This window comes from Eulemur rufifrons, chromosome 2, assembly GCF_041146395.1.
Source record: "Eulemur rufifrons isolate Redbay chromosome 2, OSU_ERuf_1, whole genome shotgun sequence".
NCBI classification, from domain to species: domain Eukaryota; kingdom Metazoa; phylum Chordata; class Mammalia; order Primates; family Lemuridae; genus Eulemur; species Eulemur rufifrons.
Window position 1 is genome coordinate 5,561,860 of NC_090984.1, and position 14,166 is coordinate 5,576,025.

The 14,166-nt window shown below is 43.7% G+C and overlaps 1 protein-coding gene across 1 annotated transcript; it reads left to right on the forward strand.

Moving 5' to 3' along the window:
• The first annotated feature begins 1,655 nt into the window (after nt 1–1,655).
• Nucleotides 1,656–2,727, forward strand: LOC138399531 (olfactory receptor 10H2). The gene has a single exon (XM_069493934.1). The coding sequence runs from the start codon at nt 1,656–1,658 to the stop codon at nt 2,604–2,606; it is 951 nt and encodes a 316-aa protein (XP_069350035.1). The 3' UTR covers nt 2,607–2,727.
• The last annotated feature ends 11,439 nt before the right edge of the window (nt 2,728–14,166 follow it).

Below are 14,166 nucleotides of genomic sequence, written 5' to 3' on the forward strand. Positions count from 1 at the left end.
TATCAGCCCCAAAGGAAACCCGTCCCCATTAGCAGTCCCTCCCCACTCCCCTCCCCAGCCTCTGGCAGCCACTAATCTGCTTTCCGTCTGTATCAATTTGCCTGTTCCGTGTGTTTTATACGAATGGAATCAGAACAGACGTGACCTCTCCTGTCTGGCTTCTTTAACTCAGCGTGTTTTTAAGGTTCGCCCTCTTATAGTATGAATCAGTGCTTCATTTTTTCTTATTTATGTTAAGTTTACTAGCAAAAAATTAGCCACTAAATATTTTAAAATGCACAATTCGGTGGCATTTAGTACATTCACAATGTTGTGAAACCACCACCCCTATATAGTTCCAAGACATTTTCACCACTCTGAAAGGAAACCTCAAGCCCATGAGGCAGTCACTCCCCATTCCATCCTACTCATGTTCCCTGACAACCACTCACCTGCTTTCTTTCTCCGTGGATTAACCTATCCTGAACATTTCATATAAACGGGATCCTGCAACAGGTGACCTTTGGAGTCCAGCTTCCTTCACTTGGTGTAATGTCTTCGAGGTTCGTCCACGTTGTGGCTTGGACCAGAGCTTCGTTCCTTTGCATGGCTGCATCATATTCCACTGTATGTGTGGACCTCATTCTGTGTATCCATTGATCCATTTTGCATTTCGACATACATTTGGTATGTTGCATCCACCCTGTTTGCAGGCTGGAGAGAAAGAGACAGGGAGAGGAGCAGGGGCAGAGGGCCGGGCTCCTGCTGGAGCAGGTGCGGGGAGGGGAGCTGCCCTCACTGAGATCTGAGGCGGATCTGGTTCTGTGGCCACTCCGGGAAGGAGATGAGAGAAACCCTGGCTGAGAGCTGTGGTTTCTGCGTTCCTCAGGAGGTTGGGGATCAGAGGATTGGGGTACGGGTCAAGGAGAAGGGAGGAGATTCAGAGAAGAGCATTGGCAAGTGACCAGAGATAGACTGCCCAGCTGGGGTCAGAGACTGTGACTCTGTAGTGAAGCCAATTAGTGCTTCATCTTTGTGAGGGACTCGTAGGAGTCAGATCAAACAAGAAAAACAGCAGTTAAGTGTTTAATGTGCCTCATGTCATTTAAGCAACACAGTAGCCCTGTGATATGAAAATTATTACTCCATTTTCCATGTGAGCAATGAGACCCAGAGAGGGGAAGTAGCCCGCCCTGGGTCTCACAGGTAGTAAGCGGCGCTGGGACACTGAAACAGAGCCTATGTCCTTTCCATGCCACAGGAAGGGATGACTTCCAGCTGAAGGTGGCAACTGAGGAGTAGCTTGAAATTCAGGCAGGATTTGGACCCATAAAGATGGGAGAAACATAGAAAGTGCAGCATGAACAAAGGCAGAAAAGCATGGTGTGAGGTGAGGCGCATGGAGCTAATAATAGTAATAATAACAATAGTGTAATCATTATTATCAGTTTTTATTTATTGAATTCCTACTATGTACCAGGAGCTGTGTGAAGCACTTAAGATGCATGATCTTATTTAAATCTCAATACATTCTTAATGCCTGTTTGCAGATGGACGTGTCTCGGATAGGACGGGTGAGGGAGATGCTCAGGTGTGCTCCCAGGTGGACTCACTGGGCAATCTGTGCCCCTAACCAGCAGGTCTTCCTCCCTCTCTCCCCGCTAGGTGTGGCTGCCATGCTGGGGCCAAACCGCACCTCCACGTCTGAATTCATCCTCATCGGCTTCTCCACCTTCCCGCAGCAGCTCCTGCCCGTCTTCTTCCTGCTGTTCCTGCTGATGTACCTGTTCACGCTGCTGGGCAACCTGCTCATCATAGCCACCGTCTGGAGCGAGTGCAGCCTCCACACGCCCATGTACCTCTTCCTGTGTGCCCTGTCCGTCTCCGAGGTCCTCTACACCGTGGCCATCATCCCACGCATGCTGGCCGACCTGCTGTCCGCCCACCGCTCCATCACCCTCCCAGCGTGTGCCGGGCAGATGTTCTCCTCCTTCACGTTTGGCTTCACCCACTCCTTCCTGCTCACCGTCATGGGCTACGACCGCTACGTGGCCATCTGCCACCCCCTGCGCTACAATGTGCTCATGAGCCCCCGTGGCTGTGCCTGCCTGGTGGGCTGGTCCTGGGCTGGTGGCTCAGTCATGGGGATGGTGGTGACCTTGGCCATTTTCCAACTCACCTTCTGCGGACCCAATGAGATCCAGCATTTCTTATGTCACGTGCCACCTCTGTTAAAGTTGGCCTGTGGAAACAATGTACCAGCTGTGGCCCTGGGTGTGGGCTTGGTGTGCATCATGGCTCTGCTGGGCTGCTTCCTCCTCATGCTCCTCTCCTACACCTTCATCGTGGCCACCATCTTGAAGATCCCATCTGCTGAAGGTCGGCACAAGGCCTTCTCCACCTGTGCGTCCCACCTTATTGTGGTCATTGTGCACTATGGCTTTGCCTCTGTCATCTACCTCAAGCCCAAGGGTCCCCACTCTCAGGAAGGTGACACCCTAATGGCCACCACCTACACGGTCCTCACACCTTTCCTCAGTCCCATCATCTTCAGCCTCAGGAACAAGGAGCTGAAGGTTGCCCTGAAGAAGACCTTCCTCAGCAAACTCCATTCCTCAGGCACCTGAGTAGCTAGTGCAGAGGTATTTGTGGAACACGGTAGGGGGATGACATACTGTTATCCGTACCGTGGGGTTAATAATGCCTTCCTTGTAATATTGCTGCAAAGATTTGCATATGACAACACTCATCACGTAATAGGTTCTCAATAAATATTAAACACTTTTAAAAAAATTTCTTGAACCCTTGATCTGTGTGTCCTTATCTTAGTTTTATTTTTTCTTGAGCTTTTTTTAACAGCTTTACTGAGACATAATTTACATACCAAACAATTTACCCATTACAGTGTGCATTTCAATAGTTTCAGTATATTCAGGATTACGTAGCCACGACTGCAGTTAAGTTTAGAACATTTCGATTACCCAGAAAAGAAACATATACCCATTCGCAGTCACTCTCTGCTTTTTGACCTTATAGATCTGCTCATCCTGGACATTTCATATCAGTGGAGTATAAATGGAAACAGTGTTTTCCACTGGATTCTTTCCCTTCTTGAGCGCGTTAATGTGCTCAAGATTCTCTCAGGTTGCAGCACGTATCAGTACTCATTCCTGTTTATTGCCAAATAATATTCCATTGTATGGATGTCCTACATTTTATCGATCCACTCATTGTTGATGAACATTTCAGTGTTTCTAACTTTTGCTATTTTGAATAATGCTGCTATGAACGATTGCGTATAAGTTTTTGTTAAAATATATATTTCATTTTGCTTGGGTATATACACTAAAGTAGAATTGCTGGGTGAAATGGCATCTCTATGTTTAAATTTTTAGGAACTGCCTGACTGTTTCCCAAACTGTCTGCACCACTTCACATTCCCACCAGCAGTGTTATTGGGTTCCAGTTTCTCCACATCCTCTGCAACACTTTTTATTGTCTGTCTTTTTGACCGTAACCATCTTAGTGGGTGTGCAGTGGTATCTCATTGTGGTTTTGGTTTGCATTTCCCTGATGAGTAATGTTGTGCATCATCTTATCCTGTCCTTGTTGGCCATTTCTATGTGTTCTTGGAGAAATATCTATTGAGATACTCTACCTGTTTTTTAATTGGGTTGCTTATTTGTTTGTTGTTGAGTTGTAAGAATGCCTTATGTTTTCAAGTTACAACTCCCTTATCAGGCATGTGATTTTCAAATATGTTCTCACATTTTATGAGTTGTCTTTTCACTTTCTTTTTGGTGTCCTTTTGTGGCACAAAAAATTTTAATTTTGATAGCATCAATGTATCTATTGTTTTCTTTTGTCACTCATGCTTTGGGTGTTGGGTCTAAGAAACCATTGCTTAATCTAAGACCATGAACATCTGTGTTGTCTAAGAAGAGTTTTATAATTTTAGCTCTTTCATTAGGTCTTTGATCCATTTGGAGTGTATTTTTGTATATGGTGTGGAGTAGGGGCCAAGGCTTAATGTGTGATTTCGGTGTGATTTCAATCTCCTTGTAACTGTCCATGTCTGTGAATTTCCACTTGTGATCCATGGCTGTGTTTATGTAATTTTGTGAGGTGAGGAATTCATTATACACACACAGCTAGGTGTATACATTATTCAGATTGAATTAGCAAACAAAAACTTTATTGCTGGCTATTAGGTTGCTTCCCGTACTGCTGTATAGCAATAGTAAAAAAAATATTAGTAACCACTGTACCTACTACATGTTGAACAGTAACTATGTTCACTAATTTTCGTAGATCATTTCTTAATTTCTAAAAACCTGTAAAGGAATACAAAAAGAATATTTATTGTGTCAGCAATATTCTCATTATTATAATTTATCATTATTTATAATTCCTCATTGGCTTTGAGGGGGATTGAATCTTAGGAAGAGACTTGTTTGTGAGCTGAGCATTAGGTATGAGGATGGTGAGGTGGGGGTTGCAGGGGAGAGACAGAGAGAAACAAGATAAGATGACTCTGTTATTGGTCATGTTGGGCTCTTTAGGGGAAGAGAAAGCAGATGATGGCTCAAAGCCTGATGGAGAACTTGATTTTATGAACATAGGTGTTGAAAATAGATTTTTAAAAAGAGTTTCCGCAAAATATCAGTTCTAAGGCTTCCTCCCCATCTTCCCATGAAACCTGCAGTAGGAGTATCTTGTCATTAACTTGCTGAGCTGGATTTATGTGGTGAAGGCATTGATGTTGTCTCCCACTGTGGAGTGGGCACAGCAAAGGGTCATCTTCCACGCAGAAAGTAAAATCTCCTCAAACTGAGACCTGGCTCATTGGTGTGAGAAATTAATCAAATGAAGAGAGAAAATACATAGGTGGTATTCCCAGTGTGCAGCTGCCAAAACCACTAATTCCTCCCAGCCTTACTTAGGAAGCTGCATCAATTAGCAAAGCAAAACCCATTCCAGTTTCCTGTGCTTTTAAGATCATCTTGCTCATACATCAGTGTTCATAGCAGAACTATTCATAATAGCCAAAGAATGGAAACAACCCAAATGTCCATCGATGGATAAACAGATAATCAAAATGGATATAACCATGCAATAGAGCATCATTTGGCCATAGAAAGGAAGGCAGTGCTGATACAAATGGTAACATAGATGAACCTGGAAACATCATGCTGAGTGAAAAAAGCGAGCCATAAAATTTGCATATTATATGATTTCATTGAAATGAAATGTCCAGAACAGGCAAATCCATAGAGACAGAAAGCAGATTAGTGGCTGCCTAAGGTAGGGGGAGGGAAATGGGGGTGACTGCCAATGTGCAGGAAGTTTCTTTTAGAGACAATGAAAATGTCCTAAAATGTATTGTTGTGATGATTGTACAACTCTGTGACTATACTGTCAATGGAAAAGAACCCAAACTCTGCAAAATAATTCAAAGAGGTCTATTCTGAGCCAAACTTGTGTGGCCATGGCCCACAGAGCCACGCCCAAGAAGCCTTGAGCAAGTGGTCTCTTCGTGGCTGGGTTACAGTTTGGTTTTATTCATTTTAGGGAGAAAGGAATTACATGTAAAATCATGAATGAATATGTACATTTGTTTGGCCCAAAAAAGTAGGACATCTTGAAGTGAGGGCTTACTGGTTATAGGTGGGATTAATGATTCTTTGATTTTTAATTGGTTAAAGAAATGAAGCTTTGTCTAAAGGCTTAGAGTGTTTTAAGTTAAGGAAGGCTGTTTCTGAATCAGAAAAATTGACATATACTGACGTATACTGAATTCGAGTGACCTGTTAAGTAAATTGCTGACCTGCAGGTGTGGTTTAACCTTTGTCTTACATGGCCTTAGGCCTGCTAATGCTTTAGTATCTGACTGTTACAAAGAGTGACTTCTGAAGAGAGGGAGCATAACGAGGCGTGTCTGTGTGGCCGTGTTTCTAACACGGGTTCGGGACCACGGATGTAGAAGTCTCAGGCTCTGGTGGAGGAACGATCAATCTCATCCTATCCTTGTTCTGCACCTGGGAAAAGAAGCTTGTAATCAACACTGTCAGTGTGAAACTTGACATATTTTAGTTCCCTGAAGAAAGGGGTCAGACATAGTTGCAGAGCTAAAGTTACAGTTGACATCTGTTTGTTTATGGGACAATACATGTCTTGAAAAGTTGAGGGGGTAAATGAAGAATTTACTTATGAATAGTTTCTGAGGGCAGTCATCCAGAGACACACGGGGCCTTGTGTTTTTTTGTGTGTGTCAGGGGTCTGGCCAATGTAAAATACCTTAACAGCAATGTGGGAAGCAACAGTCATGTATTTGTGAAAGGAACACCAGTGTCACATGACTCATGACTCAATCACATGACTCAATGTCCAGACTTAACTTTCTCTTTGGCATAACGAGTTTGGATGGTCCTAATATTGTTTTTATTTTTTTACAGAAATGTGAACTAAAATAAAATCTTAAGCTCCCTATCTGAGTGGACCCTTGTCTTGGCTAAGGGGACCCCAGAAAAACCTTAAAGTTGAGTTGCTGGGCATGAGGAGAAAGGAGGTCAGACACGCCTGCTTATGCCCATCCCTTCTGGAGTTACTCTTTGTAACAGTAAGATATGAAATCATCAGCAGGCCTACGGCCAAGTAAGATAAAGGTTAAACCACACCTGCAATATACTCAACAGGTCACTTGAGTCTCAGTGTATGTCCGGTGGCTTATTTCTGACTAAGAAACAGACTTCCTTATCTTCACTTAAAGTGCTCCAAGCCCTTAGACAGAGCTTCATTTGTTTAACCAATTACAAATCAAAGAATCATTAAACCCACCTATACCTGTAAGCCCCCTTCTTCGAGATGTCCTACTTCTTCTGGCTGAACCAATGTATGCCTTCCATGCATTGATTTATGCGTGTACGTGTAATTGCTGTCTCCCTAAAATGTATAAATCCAAACTTTAACCCAAGCGCAGGGAGACCACTTGCTCAAGGCTTCCTGGGTGTGGCTCTCTGGGCTGTGGTCACACATATTTGGCTCAGAATGATCTTAAAGTTTTGTTAAGTTAGATAAAAGATGCTCATTATATGTCTGGATTGTTTGTGATTAACCAAAAATTGTATGTCCATCTCATAACCCATTTTACCAAAAAGGAGATTACAAAAACTGCAAAGGAACCAATCACCAATAAGTATGGGAGAGAGAGGTTAAAAAAAAAAACTATGAATATAAAAATATATTTTGGTAAGAAAGGTTAAACAGAAAAGAAAATAATATTGTATGTAAAAGGATCTTGTTTGGTGAATTTTTGCCCTAAAATAAAATAAGTAGTCACTTAAAAAAAAAAATTTAGTACAAAACAGAAAGCTTAAGCATATTATAGATGGGCTATACAAGTCAGTCTAAGGTTCATAGAAGAGAATTTATGAAGGGATTTTGTATGCAATCAAGTTGGCTATAATTAAAAAGAAAATTTTTGGTTAAAACAACAAAGTTTTCTTAAAATATTAATTTGTTCTTAATGAAATTACATGATGTATTCATTTGAATTTTATAACCTGTTTCGTTTTTAAATTAAGAAAACTTCTTGGTCAGGTGCCAGGTGGCTCATGCCTGTAATCCTGGCACTCTGGGAGGCCAAGGCGGGAGGATCACTCAAGGTCAGGAGTTCGAGACCAACCTGAGTAAGAGTGAGACCCCATCTCTACTACAAACAGAAAGAAATTATCTGGGCAACCAAAAATATATAGAAAAAAATTATCCAAGCATGGTGGTGCATGCCTGTAGTCCCAGGTACTCAGGAGGCTGAGGCAGGAGGATCGCTTAAGCCCAGGAGTTTGAGGTTGCTGTGAGCTAAGTTGACATCACAGCACTCTAGCCTGGGCAACAGTGCAAGACTTTGTCTCTAAAAGAAAGAAAAAAAAAAAAAGAAAAAGAAAAAAAGAAAACTTCTCAGGCTTATACCTCAAAAGTTCAACTTCTATGTCTTACAGATTTCAGCTTTTTCTCCCCTTAAAAAAATTGGGATGGTAACTGTCACCTTCAACCTTTCCTCGGCTCCTGTAATTTTTTTTTATTTTTTCTAGTTCTAAGTCTGTTGCTAAAATGTTGCCTGATGCTACAATATTTCATCTTAAACATTTAGAAAAGCCATGTTTTCCTTCAATATAACTTAATCCTATACCCTTGACTTTTCTTGCTATGTCTAAATTATTTCATATGGTCAGAAGACGTTTCATGCTGTTGCTAGATGTCATGTGTCCCCCATCAAGGTACTAGTTTTTCTTGTTCACAGTCCTCTATGATGTCATGTACACTCAAGACCCTGGACACACTCTCGCTGTGTCTGATTAATTCAAGTACCCTTTTCAACAGGTTTAGCTCCAAAGTTGTCTAAATGGCCTTCCCATAAAAAAATAAACAAACAAGAAAAAAACAATCTCATTACTGAATGTTTTTCTTTACCTTTTGGGTATTTGGCCCAAAACAAACAAACAAACAAACAAACAAAAAAGCAAAGATTTGGTACTCTGTCAAGACAATCCCTGTGTTGTCTCTTTAGGTTTTTTGACTAACTGGAAAGACTAAACTTTAAAAGCGTTGAGGTTTTTACAGCCATGTAACTTCCTGTATTGCCTTTAAAGTCTTGGGATGACTCTATCACTCTTGGTTAAATAAATGACCATTATTTTAAAGTGACTTGTGATTCCATTTTGAACAAATGTTTTAAACCTTAACTATTTGACAAACTTTCCAAAAACAAAATTCTAAATTCGGTCCTTTTGACCTCACACCAGCTTTTTAATATGAAAGCCCAATGAAGACATAAAAAATAAATAAATAAATAGTAAGAGAAGAGAGAACATGTAAAAAAAATAAATAAATAAATAAATAGATAAAAATTAAAAAAGAAAATTTATATCAACTGTATTATATTAAAGTATAACATTCAATAATTGTAAAATTATGACTCACATAAAATAAACATGCATCCACGGGGGTATGATGTTGATTTAAAACTGGCAATAAATCTTAAAAAAAAAAAAAACCATACAGGAAGCATTGTCAAATATGAAATGATGTTTAGGCCGGGCGTGGCTCACGCCTGTAATCCTAGCACTCTGGGAGGCCAAGGCGGGTGGATCGCTCAAGGTCAGGAGTTCGAGACCAGCCTGAGTGAGACCCCGTCTCTACTAAAAATAGAAAGACATTATATGGACAACTAAAAATCTATATAGAAAAAATTAGCCGGGCATGGTGGCGCATGCCTGTAGTCCCAGCTACTCGGGAGGCTGAGGCAGCAGGATCGCTTAAGCCCAGGAGTTTGAGGTTGCTGTGAGCTAAGCTGACGCCACGGCACTCACTCTAGCCTGGGCAACAAAGTGAGACTCTGTCTCAACAACAACAACAAAAAAAAAAAAAATGAAATGATGTTTAACTTTCTTTGGGTTATATTTGTATAAATATATTATGAATATCTGCTCTAAAATGGTATGAGATGCCTAAAATTCTGATATGTGTTGGTATATGTTACCAATAATAATTATATGATAAATTGTTGTATGCCACAAATATAACCAAATCTCCTTTGTGTCTTTACCCATGGCCATTGTAAGACTTTTATCATTAACAGACAATTATTCTTTTGCTTTGATTTTTCTCAAACAACCTTTTATAATCAATGATGGTCCAAACTTTGCTTTTGAAAAAATAACTCATGGAAAGAAAACTAAAATATTTTTTATGACTTTTTATTTTAAACATTACTGATTTTTTTGTTTTGTTTTCCAGAGTGAAGACAAATATTATGTAAATAACAAAGTTTACCTGATACCTCCAGAATTTAAAAAACGTTCTATCCCACCAGCCCCAACCTGTTCTGTATTGCCAAAACCCTGCTGCTAAAACTATAAACATCCGCCCTCTAGACCCAGGGACTATAGTGGAAGAGGAGGGGACATGCCATTGTGAGGGCCAGTTCCGAGGGATGGAGTTAGTTCACACCATCTAGATCAAGGACGGACACACAATTGCCTCAACAGCTGCTAAAATGAGGGACTTCGCCTTTTCAGGCCACGTGGTCCAGGCATCCATCCCAACCATAAAGAATTTCCCGCTTCCCATAAACTTAAACAAAAATGACAAGAGAGAATATCAAGATGCCTAATGACAGTAACAGGTACAGATGTTCCCAATTATGGGGTTTATGCAAATAGACACATAATAAGAAATTTATTGGCCATCTAAGGACAAGTGACTGAAGTGACTGGAAAAATACATTGCTGTGCAACAAAAGTCTGTAAATTCCTTGGCTTCAGTGGTTCACAGTGATTATGTGCTATGTAACAGGTGGCTACAAGGCTCTAACTAAACCCAAGATGACCACAGCTCACTGCTTATAGATAAGTTAATTTCGTAACTTGCTTTGGACTTTGGCGTTTTACTCCTACGTCACCAAAAAGGTTTCAAAAGGTTGATGAGTGCCTATCCACCTCCACTCTCGCTTGGCCTAGAACGTTTAATTGGCTGTAAGGCTTTTGGCACCAAGTCCCTTGGTCACCGAGGACCCAGGGCAGGTAGCCACACCACCCTGGCAACCACGGGACAAAGTAAAAGTTTGGCCATTGCTGCCTCTGGCAGATCTTGGCTAAAAGGGGGAAGTTGTGAACTAAAATAAAATCCTAAGCCCCCCAGCTGACTGAATGGACCTCGTCTTGGCCAAGGGGACTTGAGAAGTCTTAAAGTTGAGTTGTCTCCATGAGGAGAAGGGAGGTCGGACACGCCTAGCTATGCCCAGCCCTCCTGGAGTTAACTCTTTGCAACAATCAGACACTAACTGTAGTTTTGTGCACTGCATTAATAAATCATTGACAGGCCTAAGGCCATGTAAGACAAAGGTTAAACCACACCTGCAGGTCATCAATTTACTTAACAGGTCACTCGAGTCTCGGTACATGTCCAGTGGCTTGTCTCTGATTAAGAAACAGACTTCCTTATCTTAACTCAAACACTCCAAGCCTTTAGACAAAACTTCATTTCTTTAAACAATTGCAAATCAAAGAATCCTTAAACTTACCTATAACCTGTAAGCCCCCACTTGGAGATCTCTTGCCTTTTCAGGCCAAATCAATACATACTTTCCATGAATTGATTTATGATTTTGCCTATAATTCCTTTCTCTCTAGAATGTACAAAACCAAACTGTGACCCAATCACAGCAGGGTCACTTGCTCAAGGCTTCTTCGGCGTGGCTGTGTGGGTCACGGTTGCACATACTTGGCTTAGAATGAGCCTCTTTAAATTATGTTACAGAGTTTGGGTTCGTTTCCACTGACAGAACCAATGTTTATTTTTCATTGTGTCACAGGGAGGCGCACCACTGATGCCAAGCTGTCTGGCTCGGATCACCGGGACAGCAGAGATGGGGTGGGTTGACCAAGAAGAGAGGCAGGGCTGTCCAGCGTGAGCAGAAGACACCGAACACCTACATTGCTTGAGAGAAACCACTTTCCACACACCCGGCTCCAAGCTACCCTTATTCTGGGAAGCCTTCCAGCTGCTTCTGTCTCAGGGCTGAGTCCTGGAGTCCCACTCTGGGCTCCCCCCTCTCCTGTCCTCCCTTTGACCCTGCCGCGATTGCAAGGAGCTGGAGGCTTCCGAATCCAGCTCTGTCTCCCCCAAGACTGGGAGCTCCTCACCCTCCGCAGGGGCCGGGGCTCTTTGGGCAGGAAGAGGCGACAGGGAGCCCTTGCTGTGTGCTGGAGGAGGGAGTTGGGCTGCAGGTCCCTGAAGGCCCCCTGGGGCCCCTCCCGGCCTCTCCAGACCCAGAGGACAGCCCTTCCAGGTTGGCTTCCTGGAGAGGCCCATGGGAATGTCCTGCCGGGAAGGCCACAGCAGGTATAAAACGCACAGCATCTGAACCAAGAGGCCCTTGGTCTGGCCCCTACCTACACCTGGCTGCAGGCGCCCCCTGAGAGCATCAGACAGAGGTGATTTCCTGCCTTCTCCTTCTGGCCGGTGGAGAGGGACTGGAGTGAGAGGGTACGAGGCAGAATCAGAGAGCTGTGGGTAGAGCTGTCCAGCCTGGAGATGGGGTGCAGGGCTGGGGAGAAGAGCGGAAGAGAGGGAGTCCTCAGCCTCAGGTGGCTGGCCGGGGTCTTGTCTGTTTGCCCGTCTGGTTCCTGGTTGTTCAGCCAGCCCAGGTGCCCACTGCAGCTTATCGGGCATCGGTTTCCAACCGGACGTGATTCTGGCCCTCAGGGGACATTTGGTCATGTCTGGAGACACTTTGGTTGTCACAACTTGGGGTGGGGTTCTTCTGGCATCTAGTGGTTTGAGGCCAAGGATGCTGCTAAATGTCAGACGATGCACAGGGCAGCCCCCACCATAATGTCCCAGCCCCAAATGTCAGTAGCGCCGAGGTTGGGAAACCCCGTGCTGGGCGTATTCTGCCTTCGCTGTTGTGTCCCTGCCAGCCTGGGTGGGAAGATGCGGAGAGGGCAGGGCGGAGCTGGGCGCGTCCCCGTGCTGTGAGATGTTTGCTCAGCACCTGTGTGTGGGCTATCCTCAGTGAGACCAGAGTGGCAGAGCTCTGTCGCCTGTCAGAGGAGATGGGGAAGTCCAGCCCCGAGAGCCCTGGTGCTCTACCCAGCAGGAGGTGGGAAGGCAGACCGCAGGGGTGAGGCAGGGGCTTGGGGAGAGGGTGACAGTTGGATCAGCCCCTGCGGGAACTGTTGTGACATTACCAGAGGTCCTCAGGGCCCTGCTGGGGTGAGAGACCCTGAGTTTAGAATGGGGTCAGTTAGTGACATCTGGTACTGAAGGATGAAAACCAACCAGATCAGAAGACCGAAAACTGTATCAGAATCAATGACGACTCCATTTGTTAGGTGAACCCTGAGCCCTTTACCTGAATCCTTATGGACTCTCTGAAGGCAGTTCTCTGGTTACCGCCATTCTTGCAGTTGGGCAGAAGACGCCCAGAGCTGGAAAGTTCTTTCTCCAAAGTCACACAGTAGGAGCTGGGGTTGGAGCCCTGGGTCTGATGACTGTATGGCTTGTGTGTGTTTCAGAACATTCTTTCTGGAAGCCAGAGGGGAGTGGGTGCAGAGAAGGGGTGTGGGGAGGGGTCCAGGAGGGAGGGGATGGAGCCAGGAGGGTGGAGGGGAGGGGAGAAAAGGGAGAGCTGGGTAGCAGGGAGAGAGGACGCCAAGTGCTGGGAGGGTGAGGGACAGACGGGAGCTGATGCTGGTGCGTGACTTCTGGGGAGGGCGAGTGGGTGGTCAGAGACTTTTCCCCCCAGGTCTTAAGTGCAGTCTTCTCATCCTCATTCCTGTGAAGTTCCTCATTGTCCAGGTGATTCCGTGTCCTCCAAGCTCCAGGCTGACCCTTGCTGGGGAAATACTTGGGAGACAATGCCCTGATAAGACCACGCAGAGAAACTATGGGTGGTCCTGTCCTGGAGCCAAGGATTTAGTAACCCTTCTTAGAGAAGTGGCTCAAGGTACTTGTAAAAATATTTTTGTCTCATTTTCTGGTAGATTTCAGGTATAGAGATTTGGGTCCATGGTATTTCCAGTTCGTGGTTTTGATGACCATGGGTTGCAAAAGATCCTTTCTTATTTCATTTATCGATCACCTTTCTTTTCTTTTCTTTCTTTCTTTTTTTTTTTTTTTTTTTTGAGACAGAGTTTCACTCTGTCACCCTCAACCTCAAGCTCCTGGGATCACACAATCCTTCTGCCTCAGCCTCCCGAGTAGCTGGGACTACAAGCCTGCACCACCATGCCCGGCTAATTTTTTCTACATATTTTTAGCTGTCCAGATAATTTCTTTCTATTTTTTTGGTAGAGACGGGGTCTCGCTCTTGCTCAGGCTGGTCTCGAACTCCTGAGCTCAAACGATCCACCCGCCTCGGCCTTCCAGAGTGCTAGGATTACAGGCGTGAGCCACGGCACCCAGCCTGTCGATCACCTTTCTTTCACTCCATTTCCCTTCTTTTTTTTTTGACAGACATTCTAACATACTGAACGTATGAGTACTTTTTGATTTGTATTATGTTCTTGTAAGATACACATTGGTTTCTATGTGCACATGTCTTAAAATTTTTTTAAATGAATGGACTTATTTTATTAGAGAAATTTTAGGTTTGTAGAAATATTGATCAAGAAGCATAAAGATTTC